This window comes from Symphodus melops (assembly GCF_947650265.1).
Source record: "Symphodus melops genome assembly, chromosome: 1".
Taxonomy (NCBI): Eukaryota; Metazoa; Chordata; class Actinopteri; order Labriformes; family Labridae; genus Symphodus; species Symphodus melops.
In genome coordinates this window covers 13,001,208-13,018,197 of record NC_136691.1, presented here as the reverse complement: position 1 = coordinate 13,018,197, position 16,990 = coordinate 13,001,208, and the positions used below count along the sequence as shown (strand labels likewise).

Here is a 16,990-nt window from a genome sequence, read left to right as displayed (position 1 = left end):
GAGCTTTTACTTCAGTTCTAATAAAAGCTTCAGAGTAGATTCAAAATGCACATTGACTTGATAACGATTTTTTTTCTTTTTGATTAAGAAAAACCTTGTTGCCTCTTTGTTTCATTGTAAGTGTTCTTCGTGTTGGCAAGTTGTGCCATTGAATTAAGCATATTTACTGTTAAATTTGGAAATTGCACTTTCTATTCCATGAACTTTATTCTTCCAGTTAACCACAAATCTGAGGAAAATGTTCTTTATATTTCACTACATGTTTTACACATCAAGTGATCAGTGCATTTGAATGTTTTTAGATAAGGTATACCATGCTAGGGTCCACAATGTGTTTGGAAAAAGTCTTAATAAGAAAATCCTAAGTAATTAATCATTTTTTAAAATCATAAAAACGTGCTGAGATTACCTTGATTCTTTTACATTTTAAGATGTTGAATGCAGCATTTTTATTTTCAGTGGAATATTTCCACAGCCTGGCATTTGTAAACAAGCTGAATACTTATTCCACGGCCATTTCCAGGCAAATGTGACAAAGGAAGAGAAGATTAATACAGCAACTAATAGATATGGACACATGCTTACTGATGTACCAATGCATTTTATTGAGTTCAATTACACCAATTTAACAGTGAACTGGTCAAAAGCAGTGAAGGGGAGTAGATGAACAAATTATTGATCACTTTCATGCTCTTTTAGCTCTTTCATGGAAAGAATATGTTTAAAGAGTTAAGAACAAATCCATTTTCACAAACAATAAATATACACACACCTACTGCATGTACACTGTTTTTGCATGTATACCTTATAGGACCTCATGTTATATGTTTATTTAAGAAGTAAAGATCACATTCCTGCTGCCTGCTCTCAGCTGTGGATGGTCTGAGGACGATTTTAAGACTTGGCATTTGTCTGAAGTAATGTCATTAACTAACTGCAGTAATGTCAGTGTAGAAGAATCCCTGGATGTCAGCACCCAGGTGTCAACTTCATACATCAGTCAGTATCGATCTGGATGAATGTTCTTGGTGGCTTTTGTGTAAACTCTCATCTTCACGTAGAGGTTAAGATACACCTGATGATCAAAGTGTTACCATATGAACAGTAACTGAAGAAAACCATCCTGAAGGCCACAACAGACACGATAATTTGAACACAAGATTAACTCTTTGAGTGATTTCAATAGAAAAATAAATCAGCACATGTATTTTTTTTAAGAGAAATGAAATAAAATGTGCTTTTTGTTTGCTTGTCATCGTTATTTTTTTCAACAATAAATATAAGTTTTTACTGCTAGGGTTCTCATCCTCCGATTATTATACCAAAGTCAGAGATTTCCATTCATTCATTGTGCTCTGGAATACATTTCAACATACCATACTACGAATACTGACTTCAAAACATACAATTGATTACACACACATAAGTTGCTCCTAAGTAAAAATGAGCCTGCATGTTTATATCTGAAATATCATGCTGCTTGAGGATCTATTAGAGTCTAGTTTTTAAAAAGTTCAGAGTAAGAAAATAAATTCTGTTTCGAGTGTTTGGCACATGTTTCTATACCTAAGCTCTGATATGCACAGTATGGTTGTGTTCAGTTCAATAAAGGATGCTACTCTCCATATAAGAAACAGAGACCGTCGTGCTACTGAAACAATGCCAACACTGACTCACAAATAATATATTTGCTAAGCTGCCTCAATAAATAAGTTTTTTTTTCTATAATATACATACATCTATTCAAAAGGCTACTGATGCCATCTTTGATAAAAGTGCGTTTATACATCCATCATGTGCGTTTTATAGCAGATTCTTATATGGCTCTCTGCTGTGCACTTAAAAGTGCTCACATTTCTACACCAAAACCTACAGATTCATAATAAACACTAAAGTAACCATCACTATCTAAATAACTGCTACATCTCAAACACACCATTAGTCTGTTTTTTTTGTGCTCAGCAGGCTGCAGGTGGTCAGCTGTCAGGGCAGGGACTCTGTGAAGGTGTAGCTCCATGGTGCTCCACACGAGGGAGCTGCTGCCTCCAGTAGGTGAAGTGACTGAACGTGTCCGAGCAGGGGAAGTCCGAGGAGGAAGCTCGCAGTTTCAGAGGGAATACATGGTCCACCACCTCACCCAGACGGACATAACTGAAGTAAGGGAGGAGATCACAATCAGACAAATACAATGAGACATTTTCTCTGATGTAGATAGTTTTTGTTTTCCTCGAACAGAAAAGGTAAACAAGACTTACGATGAGATGTTAGTTTTCGCATGCTCCTGCACTAACTCTCCTTTAGGGTTTACTGTAAAAATCCGGTTTAGTGGCACTCCAACTTCTTTATAGGAAAAAACATCCTGCAAATATAAAAAAGAATTAACTGTTTATAAATAGGATGCACATACAAATTAAGCAAATAAACAAGCAAAATCTGGAGTAAAAATGGCTCACATTTTTCACCAAATTGTATTGATGAATTTTCATGATATGGTGAGTCTGAGGAATGTGTGTGTGGGTGTGTTTGCGTACCGTTGGTCTGTTGCCAAACGCTGCATAGAACGGCTGTGTGTTTGGGTAGAAGAGATTCTTGATATCCGTGAGACACTCCACCTTGAATTTTTCTGGTTTCTTCTCAATAACTTCCCTGTCAAACATTCATCACAATACAATATTGATTAAGTCACAACATATGCAAATTGTAACCTTTCTGTAGCCTGCTAAAATGTGTGTGTGAGTATGACCTACCTGTGCAGAGCTGAAAAGAGACTGCTCGGGCTGAGAAGGACGGGGCCTATAGGGAGCATGGTGCCTCTCTCGTTAACCCAGTGGAGGTAACCTCGGGTCATGTCAGCCATGCCGATGGCTCGCGCTGAGCAGTAAAGGAACTTGTAGCCGTTTCTGATGGAGATGATATGAAGGAAGGTTGTTTTTTTTTTTAAATCACAATTTTTTCAGAAATCTGAACATTGATTTACAAGCAGTTAGTGCTCTCTATGCTTCTTAAAATCAGAGCTTACTGGCTGACTTTGTGGTAGAGGTGTGCGATGCCCTGGTGGGTCCAGTCTTTTCCCAATGTGGGAAGGATATGACCCAATGTGTCAGACCTGTGTCAAACACAAATAAGTCTCGTCAGATATGTGACTAAAGGTTTTTCCTGCGTTATTGAAAAATACACAAATTATGGACAAAAATGAAGAACAACATCTGTTTGTCACACCTGGTGATGGTTCCATCTATGTCTGAAATGATTATCTTGTCGTCCCAGTTCCAGAGGTAGATGGTGCCCTGGCAGCGACAGGTTCCCTGGTACTGAGTGGTCACGCTGAACACGACATCGTTAGGACCCTCCTGCAGCTGGAGAGACAGCTGTGTGTGTATAAGATGAAGAGAAAATGAAGAAAAGTATATATGAGGGTTAAAATAAACAAATCACAGAAAAATAAATAAATATATAAGTTCTGCAGAGTTTTCAAACCAAACTTCTCACCAGCTGCTCTGATGTGAGGCGGAGTGTTTTCTTATAAGACACGCCCCCTTGTGTAAGCATGGACTCTGATTGGCTGGTGACAGAGCTCTGTTTGGCTGCCCTGTGATCTTCATCACTGGAGGAGGACTCTTCTTTATGTCTGTAATTAGAAAGTGAGACAGTTTGTTTAAGCTTGTTCAGTCCAGTCAGCTTGGACGTTTAACCCCGTTTAATCCAACGTTCTCACCTGCCGGTCATTTGCCCGCCCTGCTCAGCTGAGCCACATCCACCAGAGACTGAATCCTACAAGAGGAGTCGTATTTTTAGCAAGGGAGAGCAACATTTCATAAAAATCAACGTTTCCAAACGGATGAGAAAAAAAAAGAATACCGATTTGGTGCTGCTGTTTCTGCCTCTCCAGGAGAACCACCACCTGCCTCCTTTCTTGGGCATCTTCTCCTTCATGATGTTCTCCACTGCAGCCTGTGGATGAGCACACACAAACCCCAAACAAACACAACACAACACCATAAACACACTTAAAAAAACAAAGCCAATAATCAACAAACAGAAACACAACAACAACATGTCTGCGGTTGGAATGGGGAAAATAAAGAAAGGATTTCTGGGAGGTGTTTGAGGGATCAGGAGTTTGATAAGAGACAAAGAATGAGGAAAGTGGAAGAAGTAATAACAGGCGGGAGGGTCGAAAGATTGCAAATGAGATAGCAGGCTGAAAAGAGTTTCATCTGACATACAGAGCTGTAGCCAAGCATGCCAGTCAGACAACAGAGAAGAAACTCTAAAGCTGAATGAATATAACTGAGACAAGAAAACTAATGATCGAGTGGATGGACAGATGAGAAGGAGGGAGAAACAAAATAAGGAAGGAGAGAGAGAACAGATTCAGTGGTCTGTGTGAGCCATAGATTGCATATTAGGTTTTATGCAATGAGCACAAGAAAGGAAGAAGAAGTACGGGAGGTGTAGGGATGCAAACATACAGGCTGCAGTTCCAGTTTTGGCCAAAAGGTGGAATTCATGTAACACAACAAGCCTGCAGCTTGAGCCATTAGTATCAGTGTCTGTGTATTGATTTCTTACCTTCGGCAGAGGTTTCTGGAAGGCTTGCAGTGCCAGCATAAGTGGAGCCGCAGTGCTCCAATTATAGTACCTGCAGGAGAAAACAACCTATATTTGCATCAATTTCATAACCACAAAATAAAAGCACCCTATCTGCCAAGTTTCTTGACAAAAACAAACTTCTTCAAAAGAAGAGAAAATGGAGTTTTAACTTCAAATAACTTTATTTATCTGTAAATAATGCAATTTTTGCAGCAGTTAAATCCCCACAGAGGATTATACCGTTTAATCCTTCTCTTCTGCATCCTTTATATAAAGTGTGATTGACTTACTTGGATCCAATTTTCACAACTAAGTTGGGGTCGTCAATGATGGAGGGGTTTTCTGCAAACTGCTGGTAAGAGATCATCTTCTCGTGGAACTGCTCTGTAAGGACAGATGAACCCATTTACATTTGATATTTTTCCACTGTGTATGGTGCAGAACACATGAGCCGTCCGTATGAGAACCTAACCTTTAGTGATCTCTCTGTTGTCGTTGAGTCCTCCGCACAAAGAGATGGTGATTGCCGGCAGGTCGGCCATGCTGTCGCAGTAGCTGTCCACTCCGCTGTCTCCTCCTGAGCTAACCGACTGCGGGGACAGACTGGTGCTGTGGAAGCCCGGGTCTGAGATGCTCCTCACCGCTGCACCGCCATCACTGCAGGAAAGACGTCATTTTATAAGAACGTGACGTATGAATACGGTTTCCGTGTACGTTAATGTGCTTGATGGTACCTCTTAGGGAAGTAAAGGGCTGCCACTTCAGGCTCCAGGTCAGTAATGTCATCCAGGTAAATTCCATCAGAACCAAGATGCCGGCTTCGCTTGTCTAAAAGAGAGCAATAACTCTTCTAAATAACTGTCAGCTTATCTCCACTTGGCTGTCTCAGTGACCCATGAGAAAATAAGGATTTCGCTTTCATTTGATAACAGCTGGATACATAAAAACCATAAACTGAATAAGTTCACATTTTTGTGATGTACTTACTAATATATATTTTCAACATTTTGCTTTTCTGCCTGTTTTCTTGTTTTGTTAGATATTATGTATGTCATGTGTTTTTTATACACCTGCCCATTAATTTACAGGTTAAGAAAATGTACCATTTAAGGTTTAAGGTCTGTTTATTTATTTCTTTTTTTGGCATTAACTGGAATGTTACCTTTTTTCTTGGATGGAGAATCCGTCTTGCCGAGCAGGCGAGGCATTGTCCCCTCCATGTCGGACATCATATGAGCTGCCGCGCCTTCAGCTGCTGTTGCCTGCGTGTCCTGGGTTACAACACTCTGCGACTCCATCGTCATGGACTCCGACTCCATCCCGACTGTAACGACCGTTTGCTCGGAAGTGTCCTGCTGCATTAAAAACCTCAGTGAAGACACCTCGGAGCAGGGTCTGCACTCTTGTGAGGACGTCTCCCGAGTAATCACTCTGAAGTGCGTGCTCTCTGACACAGGGATAACTGGGTAAACTGGTGCAGGGTCGGACTTTACTGGGAGGAAGGATGGCTAAAAAGCAGGGGAGAGGATGGAATGTAAAAACGCAGTGAAACAAATTAACAAAACATCACAATAACTCTTGTTTGTTTGTTTGTACACAGACAAGTTTGGTTACCGTGGCAGCCTGAGGCAGCTCTCCCCACGCCCAATGCATGGCTTGACCCTGATCATCTGCGTCTGATTGCTTACTCATTAGTTCAGAGTCACTCTTGGGCGAGCTGGGACGTGAGTTTCTAGGGCTGAGAGAGGAACATGAAAGGAAACTATTACAAAAGCGGTTCCTTCTGAGTGATAAAAAGTAGGTCTTAATGAAAACCATAGAGTAAACAAAGCACCTCTGAAGAGGACTCCATTCTCCGTCTGAGCGAGTGTAGATTCCACTCTGCTTGAACGAGCCGCTGGTCGAACCGACTGCGGCCTCATCTCTTAAGAGATCTCGAGAAGAATTCCTGAAACACACACACACACACAAACACTGTTTATGTATGTCATAACTCTGTATATCTATTATTACAAAGGTGTATTTATTTTGAAATGGTCTGTTATTTCCCTTTTACTTTTTTTACACAATTTCAAAAATCATTTTCGAGATCTACATAAATCATGCCTGAGCTTCTTGCAATCTTCCTGCATATGTAAGCCTGGGTATGTTGAACTCGCTTTATGCTATATACCCCTCTATACGCACAGTAAGCTTGAATGGAACAAACAATCTGGCTGGGTTTTACAGCTGTGTACAGTAGACGTGAGCCAGAGTTTAAATATCCCCCTCTCATGTGCAGAGATAAAAATAACACTGTCATGAGACAAGCTATTTACAACTGCTTCAGCCTTCATTCATGACAAATGGACTCTGACATCAACAACAGTACAGTACGGGAGACACATGAGGGCTGCTTAGACACATGAGGGCTGCTTATCTGTTACTGTCTGCACACAACACATGCACTCCTTCACAAAACACACACACACACACACACACACACACACACACACACACACAAAATTGATTTTGCTGCATAGCAGAGCAGAAGCTTTGCATGTGTGTGAAATCCACAGCTGCAGGCCTGTCCACTAGAGACAGTGGTGTTTATTCTAACAGCTGCTCTGAAAGCTAATTTCAGTGATGTAGTTTGCTTTCTTTTTCACTGCTTTGCTGTCAGCCCTTTGTGCCTCCTTTACTCACGTGCATATCTTCTCTCTTATGTGCTCGAGTCTGACATGTTTCCTTTGACATTGCTACCATTTTACCACAGCCATTTTCATATTTCAAATCAAGCGTTTCAATTTCATACCTATCTCGAAACTTTCTCCACATTCTGTTTGTTTTTTCTCACCTCTCCATCTCAGTGCCCTCGTCAGAGCTTATATCGATGGTGAACATGTCATCGTCCTCTGAGTACTCCCCGCTCTCCTCTCTCCTCATGCTGTCGGCCCGAGCCTTCCTCCTCCTCTTTCTCCTCTTCTTCATAATCCCGCTGCCACTTTCTCCAGCGCTCCCTATGGAGCCCAGGGATTGTATGGGTGGCCCGGAGCTCTTTCCAATCAGAGAAGAGCTCATGAGGATGGCCCCGTCCGATAAGATGGGAGAGGTGGCCAGGTAGGAAGGCACCACTTCCTGTTATGATTGCAAACAGAAGAGAAATTATGATGAATGAATCAAGATGTCATGCCTAAACAAACAACTTCTTTTTAAACTCTTTAAACACCTCCAACTGACATAAGACCCCAATCTTGCTGTTTCGCACAATTTTAGTTTGAGACTAGTGTGCACAATAAACTTAAAAACTGCTCTCAGCCACGTCTGCTATAAGTAGACCATCCGCCATGAAAGGAAAAAAAAACACAACAGCCAAGCCAGAGCTTGTTCCTCACTTCTGTGAAAAGAGGCAAACATCTCGTTCTAGGAAAAAGTGTTTCCAGGAGGGCCTCAAACTGTCAGCCCCAGGGGGATTAAATATGCGTGGGTTCAAAGACATATGGCAAGAAAAGGAAAAAGGGAAACGAGAGAGAGGGAGAAAAACTGAAGTATAATTAAATGATTTGTGGGTCGGTCGATTCGAGCTCACGTTTTTGGCTTCCTCTTACAGGGAGAAAAAAAAAATTGGGTTCACAGACACAATGCTCCTCCCTCTCCTTCAGGCCTGGGAATGTGACACCACTCAAGGGAGAATAAATCACCAACTCTCTTTGTCAGTGCTGGGCCCTGGCCTCAGTAGTTTACCGCTTGTTTATGTCTTTCAGCTGCACACGTTTTCAAGCTTATACAAAAGGGAAAGAACGATCTCGGGTATGAGTCACTTGGCTCTTCAACTCAAATTCTTAGAAAACATGTTTTTTTTTCCAAAGCTTTCTATGAATTTTAAATGTATGAAGAAATCTCACTGGGAGAAAGACAAACAACATTCTGATGAAGCCATAAGCATAATTCTGGTGGGTCTAGTTTCAGGTGTATCCTCATATGTAGTATATTCACATTAAATATAGGTCATAGAGCCTGAGTTGGTAAATGCTGCATTCAGGTCTCAGTCACTCTCTAACGCACAGAGGAATGCTTTCAGCCATAAATGAAAGGAAGAAAATTCCTGCAAACTGTGCCAACTCTGCACACACTGTAACGCTTCTGGCTTGTAAACATGTCTGTCACTAAGTTGTAGGACGTCAGGAGGGAGGAGAGCGATGAGTGTTTTGATTTAAATCAAGAAGCTTTTACAAAAGATGACGCATACGCCCTTCGACGGTTGCTTGAACTTGAAATACCTGCAAAAAACACCTGAAGCATTTCACAACGCAACTTGATGCTCCGCTATAAAATCATGGTAACACGTGCCTGATCGTTTTCTGTTTCTTGCACAAAGAAGGCTTCTCCATTCTCCCCAAGCTTCATGTGTAGATCTACAGGTTCTCCATTGATCTCCATGTCCACCTTGTAGAGAGGGTGGAAAGAAAAGATCATCATGCATTCAACATAATAGGACATTTCCCTTAACTGGAAAGCTGTTTTTTTTTTTTTTTATCTACTTACCACTTTCTCCCTGGACCGGAGGACGCCCATCTTTCCAAAGCGGACATGGAAAGGCGAGCAGTGCAGGGATCCATCAGGCTGTCTCACGACGATGACGTCGATGCAGCCGGAGAGAGTGGCGGGATTGAGGCCTCGGTAGAGCTCTTTGACCTGGACAAACACCTGGCCTGCCAGCTGGCCCACGTAGTTCATGGTCTGACGGGTCTGTAGGAGAACAAACAGAAGACATTATTGAGCAGACAAAGACATCCATGTCCCCCTCAGACCTCAGCAATGTCATGTGTATCACCACGTTTCAAGTTGAAGTTTTGATGTTGATTAATGCTACAGCTATTTTAAGACTACACTATTACATGTTTAAATAAAGAAAAAGTGATCATCTGTTGTTGCTTATTTTTTTGTCCTAACTATAAAAGCAATATGACACTCGAAGTGGAGCTGTTGTACTAAAAAATGGCGAGGCTTTGATTTTCTTCAGCACCTGCCATGCAACCTGGTGTCTTGAACTGAATCAATGCTGCGCTGACATTCAGTTGATGTGATACTGCCGAATTAAAACAGTTCATTCAACTCCTGCCAAACAGTCTTAGTTTGCTACTTTAACCACCTTGAATGGTGCACACATGGTGAATGGAGAGAAGCTATTCCGAAAGTGATCTGACTCCAGATTTGAGCTGCACCATGTCAGGAGTATGTTAAAGAAAGAAGGTCCATGGGACAGTCTGTGGCCTACATACTGTGAGAACGTCGACCTTCACGCTCGCTCCTCTTTCCTCTTCATGAGTCGAGGAATCCTATCCACCTGTTTTCCATTCAGTGCCCTCAGACAGCAGAGGGTCAAAGGACAAGCTAAGTTAGACTAGTCCCGCTCACGGAGGGAAGGTGATGTCAAAACATAGCACGGTGTTTATTGGCAGGGCTATGGCGAGACGTCATGGGAAGCAACACCGAGGCAATGCTAATGGAGACGTGAGAGTGGCTGCTGTACGCTGTGACACAAGAACTAGACGAAGGTTGCAGCTCTATTTGTTTCGCAGTAGACAATGCCAGACAGTCAGCACTCCAAGCGTTGCTTCTTTTCACTTCAAGTCTGTTTTGATTTTTACAATTTTAACATCCGTTATTATAAACCATTAACCTACAGACAGAAAAGTAGCGGTTCTTCAGCGGTTCTTGGGGTGGTTGAGGTGATGTTCAGCACCAAAAGAAGTACCCTTATGATTACGATCCACTTTTAGCACATTTTTTTTCCTTGGGTGTGAAGCTGAATATATGCACGCATGTTAGAAGCATACTGACTGTTTATTAGTCATCATAAAGCAATTATTATAGTCTCTATGGCAGACCAATAATTATGAGTTTTCACTTAAAAGCTTTTAAATGACTTCTCCTATATGGAGGATAAGGAGTGTTTGAACTCAAATACAGATATTTAGATGCTCTGGAGAGTATTGTGGCGACTGTTTCACACTTCATCATTAATCTTCCTAACTCTTCTCAGTCAGACATAACTAGGTGAAGAAACGTCCTCGTACGATTTCTCTTCTCTTTCTCTTTGCTTTCTGAGACATAGACTTTGTGATTGGTTGATACTGAATATCCCGTCTGATAGCAGCAGAATTAAACAAAACATTTCCTTCTCAGCTTGCGCCTCGCAGTTGTTGTTTTTGACAATGAACCTAAAACCAGCCTATTCTGATACATCACAGCATCAGGTCACAGTTTTGACATGGCATATTTGTTTGTACATGATACCACACTATGGGCAGTATCGGAGGATCTTATCAAAAAAATGACCCTCATCCCTATTGGGTTTTACAAATGTGGGATCAATCACATTTTCCTCCTCTACTTGTGACAGCTCGTCCTTTAAACAAAGAGTATGATCCAAACCCAAATAGCCAAATGTGAACAATTGCATTTGTACAGACTCTTTGGAGTTGCAGCTGTCTTGTATCAGTGAAGGAGCTCTGACCTTGATTCAGTTGGCAGCGGGGCCCCTGAAATGATTGCAGCAACAGGGACGACAGGTTTGGAATAATGCCAACATGTCCCCCCATTTGAGCACACGTGACTGTTACAACAGGCTCTCAAAAACAGGGCCTCTTCTTCTATATGTAGGAGTCATAAGCACGTCTGTGGTTTTAAGATACTCCTATAGGTGACCTTCACTGTGTTTATTCATTCATTTCACTTTTCACTGCAGCACTGAGTGACAGAACTGCTGGCAAACACAGCTGATTATCAAAGCAGAGGACTTTTAAAGTGAACACAGCCTAAAATCTAAAAATAGATTGTCTTGCATGGATGAGACAGAGAGAGAGAGGAAGCATCTGAAAGCACAGGCAGTACTGCTTGTTTTCAAACAAGGGGTTGTGGTTGTTCATTTAATTAAAATGTAATGGATTTTACGAGCTGCAGTTGTTGAGATTTCCTTGCAGACATGAATCTGGCTGGATCACTCAGCACATTTTCTTTTCCCCTCTCCCAGCAAACACACAGTCTCGTTTAGTCTCTTATAACTACATCAATTAAAGTCACATGCCTCACAAATTCATTTTCTCTGGACATTTAAGAAACTCAGCAAATGCAAACTTCAAGGGATGAATTGTTAGTGCAATTGAATGAATAATGGCAGTGCATGTGCCCTACATAAGCAGCCAATAGGCGACAGTTTTTGTAATCATATATTTAAACGGAAATATATTTTTAATGTAGCTTACATAGAGCTGGTTCACAACATCCTGATCATGTCTATGGTACATTTCAGGCATTAATGAAGCATGTCTTACGTCTACAAAAGCACAGTACACACATATCATAACAGATACAACTGTGTGAGGAAAACAGCACGTCCATTCATCAGGCACAACATAAAACAGGCAGGTCAAATATTAGATAAAAAATAGGCTCATACCTTGTACAACTGAGTATGCCACTACAACTACACGTAACTTGTGGTGTCCTTAGCGATGAATGGCAATCCAGCAAAACATTTTAGACTCGTAGTTTCCCCAAAGACGGTGTTATGTGAGGGTGTGATAAAGCCACGTTTGTTGTCATCGACTTCTAGCGGCAAAAAAACACGGACTATTTAAATAAACGCTTTACTCAGCCCTCCTCTCTCTCTCTTGATGACGTCACCTGTAGTGAGAGCCCGCCCACTGACCAGTCAGCGACGAGCTTTTCGACTGCCACAGTGGCAACAAAATTACAGCTGTTTGCTTTTATTGCTGAAAACAAGATGTGTCAGATAAGTTATAGCCGAAACTGGTATTCTCGCAAGCAAATTTGCCGTGTTTTATGATTAATAGATTAAATCTTATTCTATGCCGCAAATACAGTATCAATACATTTGGCCCTTTTATCTGATTATGAGGTTCGTATCCAGTAAAGTAGGCCTAGGCCGTTATAGGTTCTCTAGGTAGGCTATTTAAATATAGATATAATGAAATAATATCCAGCCGATGTTATGACGGCGGGATATTATGGTCCTACGTCATCGGTTGAGATCCCCGAGTTTGCCTGATGCAGTGAGGTGATCTTTCCAGCCAATCACAGCCCAGCATAAGAGCACATGCGATGTTCGCGGTTCAACCTGAGACCCTGTAGCCTGCTGTGCTGTGTCTAGAGGATGTGGTTGACTGGTGAGGACTTGAACAAAAGTCAAGACCAGAAACTAACTACTTAATGTCATCATGTCAGAGAATCAAAATGCCCTGAAGTTCTCCTGCTTTCCCTTCCCTTCTAGTCCTGCTGTAGTCTTCAACCACATTTTTTTCTACTTCTGAGTTTAAATCAAAGTCTTACAGGTTTTCTTGACATACATTTTTATGTGACAACTCTGCCTAGGATTCTTTTTGTTCTATGCATCCATGTGTGTGAGTGTGTTGGAACAAAGCCATATTTGTGATGGGGGGGGGGGGGGGGAAAGTCTGCTGGAAGACATCCCTGCGGCAGCCCAAATATGTCGGGCTACATGCATCATCAAGCTCACGTGTTGCTCTCCTTCAAGAAGAGCCAGTTCAGCCAGTGTTAGTGTATGTGCAGAAAGTAATTGTTTTTCCAGACTATGATGAAGCCTCTCTGGACTAAACCAGTAAAAAGAAGAATTCTTTGTTTGAATTTTGTCAACCACATGGACTGGCGTGTTCTTTCTTAAATGGTGACAGTAGATTAGACTTTGTTTACTAATGCATGTCCCTATCTCTTGCCATACAGTGTTTTTCTCATCTTGGACTGTAGCGACTGCCTTTGTGTGCTTGCGGGTAACAACCTTGCAGGTTCAGTATGTCTGGTTTCAGTTTGTTATCTGAGAACTGTGTCACATTAAACTGCTGACCCGACCTGCAGCAACCTGCAGCCTCAGCCAACACTAAGCAGTTTTATGAATGAATACACCAATAGAATTGTTATTCATTTTACTGCATAAAAAGTTCTGGAACATATTATGGGGTGTCCCTTTTGTCCTTCAATTTTTTTTCATTGCAAAACTAAAATATATGTAAAAAATAAACTGTTGGTAGGGAGGTTTTTTTTTTACCCTCTCTGCATCTTTAAAAGTTACTTTACTTAACTTTCAATAAATGTAACACCTAGTACTTATCTGCATATTGGAGACCTCAATATCTTTTACTGTATGGATGTTTTATCCACTATGAATACTAACAATTAAAGTAATAATGCTCCAGCATTTAGGCCTCACACACAGACACATCACAGCACTAGCATAAGACCTTAAGAGGCACTACTTCATATCTAAAGTTGTTTTCGCATCAGTGTCATAGAATTCTCCATTGATATATGATCCACACAGTTGCTCTGAGATATGTTTCTGAGAACAAGCTGCTTTGCCAGGAAGCGCTGAACTCACTGATGTACTCTGAACACAAACAGCACATGATAACATTTTATGGAGTATCAGGCTAACAAAAATAAGCTGACATAGTCAATGGGAATGTCATCAAACCACTCAGCAATTTTTGTAAGTACAATAGACACTCCACATGCTCTGTTGTTTGCCTTGTGTTCTTACTGTATGTCTAAAGCTCACATACTTTACTTGAACATGCTTTTAGAATGGTAACTGCTTGGTGTGCTACCTGTGGACTGACCTTATTTAGCATCGAAAGTTCACCCTGTCTGCTCGGAGGTGTGTCCAACTGCTATAGTTTCACACACCCATCACCCAACCAAAACTTTGGATGTACTTCTTTGTAGCTATGAGCTGACTTCTTGTTTTGCACCAATCACATCGAAGTAGGGCAACGATTTGTTTGCTCAACGTCTGTATATCTTTTGACAAATATTTAGCTGCTTTTTAAAGATCTGTGAGAGAGAAGGGGAAAAAAACTCTGTGGTATGACTATCCTATACTGAACCAGAAAATATCCTGCCACACTCACTTCTCACACCTCCAGATATTTAGCAGACAGAAATTCTTTGCTGTCAAATATGTGGAGCTTAATGTTTGCGTTTCAAACTATTGTTTTTATACAGTACATGTCTATACATTCGAACTGCATTTAAAAACATGACTATGTCTACTGTATGTTCTCCACCTTTTTGTGTGAAAAGTGAAAGTACCAGTCATTTTGATGGGATGCCCCAGCAAGGGCATGCTGCTTTAACAGATTCATTGCATAATCTTTTTGCACACTTCATTGATATCAAGGCCTCTGATTGGCTGCATGTTCTTGCCTGACAGTCATAAGACCTGACAGAAGCATTAGCTGGAGCTGCCAAACTCTGATACAGTGGTTAAAAGGGAAAAAAAGTCTTTGTTCTGGATAATGAGACTATGAGTGCATGAGAAGTGTTTAAGCACCCCCTGCTTGGAAAAGTACTGTTGACTTCTAGCTTTAAAAAGGGAACAAAATAAGAAGGGTCATTTTTTAGGAGGTCTAGCTTTATAAGGGAAATGAGTTACTGTAGAGCATCTACAACTGTGTTGTATGTATAAAAAATGACCCAAAAATCAGTGCACTCACAATTTTATTTATGAACCCATGAAGACATTGGCTTGTTTGTTTGGTCAAAAGTGGCCTTGTGGCTTGTGTGCTTACCCCATGTATACACAGATGTCCCAGATTTTCGTAATCTTTTTGCTGGCCTGGTTCTACAATAAAGGCGTAAAATGCCCAAAAATAAATCCTAAAAAAAAATAAAAGACAAAATCACCCGATCCATCGAGCTATCTTGCACCCTCCTTCTTCACACCTTTTCTCTCCTTCACCAGGGTTTCGGTCAGTGCAGATCATCTTTCGGGGGGGATTACTAAAATGCATCCTCCTATTCTAACTGGTTAAGAACTTGTGAATTAAAATAACGTTTACATTTTGGTAAAGTGTGACAAACCTGTTTGTAGCCTTCATCTCCTGTAATACAAACCATACAAACACTACTTGGATGCATACATTACATACCCAAATAGAATCATAGTTCTTCTTTTTATCACCATTAAATCCAGTGGTTATATTTACTCTTTTTTGCATATCTTTCATGCTTCTTTTTCCTTTCTTTAATTACAAATCACTTTACCCAGCTCCAGGTGGTGTCAGTGGCATACTGCTCAGCAGCCTCATCCAACTCTTCATCATCGTCTCCTGATATCATGATTCCATAGTGTTAGTGACCCGCACTCTAGGTCTCTGGCCTTTTTTTTTTACCCCTAAACCTTGCAGGTCTGGTCCGGTCTAGAACTTGTCTTCACTCCGTGAGCATGTCAGAAGTCTGACTGCCATGTACAAGTGGACTGCTAAGTACTAAATTTACCTAAACCCTCTGGTCAGAAACCTGAGACGGTCCTGGATATGTCATCATCCACCAGACCCCCTGACTTCTTAGGCATTTGAGACGGGAGACACATGTCATTGGATTGTTTGTCAAAGGGTTGGACTAGGTAGGTTTCTTTATACGCACACAGTCACATATGTTCCCACAACACCCAGACGACATATTGGCAAAGAGCTTCCCTTCCTCATGCATGCCCGAAGTTTCTAATGAGTAAATTTCTTAATAGCTAACATAGAGACTGTGACACCTGTTGTTGCTGTTGACCCCAATGTTGACCATGCCAATGCCTTAACGGACATTATGAAAGCAGAGCACCTGTTGCCTTGGTTGAACTCCAAGTCTCTCTGATACCCAATGATACTTGCAGTGACCAATGACTTTAACATGACACTGTATTTTCACTGATGAGTTTGAACCGGTCACCTTTTTGTATTATAATTGATATGCCAGCTGACTGCTTGTAAGTGGCATCCTCTCTAAATGTGTAGTCATTTTTAAACATGTCTATTGCCCTCAAGTGGCCATAAGGGGTAAATACATGCACGCTGGGAAAGACGGGTTCAGTGTTGCCTTCACTTGTAACATTTAAACTCTGACCTACAAGCACCTTTTATGTTTGTTTAGAAATTGTACATGTTCACCTTTTGTAGTGGGCCCAAATGAAAAGTAATTTACGTTATACAAATAAAATAAATGCATCTTCTCAGAAACACATCCTTTAAAATAGCTTTACACTGACATTTAGCCGTTTTGCTCCTTTATTTATTATTATAAGGCTACGGTGTCCTTTGATTATGGTCAGGTGAGATTTTGTTGGTTATATGACTGAAATAGGTAACCTTAGGTCCATGAACAAGCTTTTCAGTCAGAATCACAGTCTTGTGGTATGCATGTTACTTTGTTATAGGTTTGGATTAATTTGAAGCTATACATTAATAAGTGATATATGCTTATTAAACAATCAGGCAGAAGAGTTGTGGAGTAAATCATGTTCGAATAAAAAGAAACGAATATATACTAAATGATGACAACAAACCCAATATCAAAAAGAGCTAAGTCAGACCCAATAACACGACTG

The 16,990-nt window shown here is 40.9% G+C and overlaps 1 protein-coding gene across 2 annotated transcripts; it reads right to left on the bottom strand.

Annotated features, from left to right (window-relative positions):
- Window positions 1–581: 581 nt before the first annotated feature.
- On the bottom strand, window positions 582–15,869 carry lpin1b (lipin 1b). Of its 2 annotated transcripts, none has more exons than XM_079351831.1 (20): window positions 15,658–15,869; window positions 9,118–9,321; window positions 8,919–9,018; window positions 7,430–7,706; window positions 6,428–6,541; window positions 6,208–6,331; window positions 5,756–6,101; window positions 5,328–5,421; window positions 5,066–5,250; window positions 4,884–4,977; window positions 4,573–4,642; window positions 3,859–3,951; window positions 3,716–3,771; window positions 3,490–3,628; window positions 3,220–3,368; window positions 3,020–3,106; window positions 2,748–2,900; window positions 2,532–2,646; window positions 2,256–2,359; window positions 582–2,151 (listed from the first exon to the last, which is right to left on the bottom strand). In XM_079351831.1, the coding sequence occupies exons 1-20, from the start codon at window positions 15,730–15,732 to the stop codon at window positions 1,977–1,979; spliced, it is 2,754 nt and encodes a 917-aa protein (XP_079207957.1). In that variant the 5' UTR covers window positions 15,733–15,869; the 3' UTR covers window positions 582–1,976. The 2 variants fall into 2 exon arrangements, with proteins under 2 accessions (XP_079207957.1, XP_079207958.1); XM_079351832.1 differs by lacking the exon at window positions 15,658–15,869 and adding an exon at window positions 12,035–12,952.
- Window positions 15,870–16,990: the final 1,121 nt, after the last annotated feature.

What these genes read in the sequence shown, in the direction of transcription:
- lpin1b (XM_079351831.1), bottom strand. Translation starts at nt 15,732, where the DNA reads ATGATATCAGGAGACGATGATGAAGAGTTGGATGAGGCTGCTGAGCAG. An exon ending in AGCTGCCTCAGGCTGCCACG is followed by an intron (nt 6,102 to 6,207) that starts GTAACCAAACTT and finishes CCTGCTTTTTAG; the next exon opens with CCATCCTTCCTCCCAGTAAA. An exon ending in GAAACAGCAGCACCAAATCG is followed by an intron (nt 3,772 to 3,858) that starts GTATTCTTTTTT and finishes CTCCTCTTGTAG; the next exon opens with GATTCAGTCTCTGGTGGATG.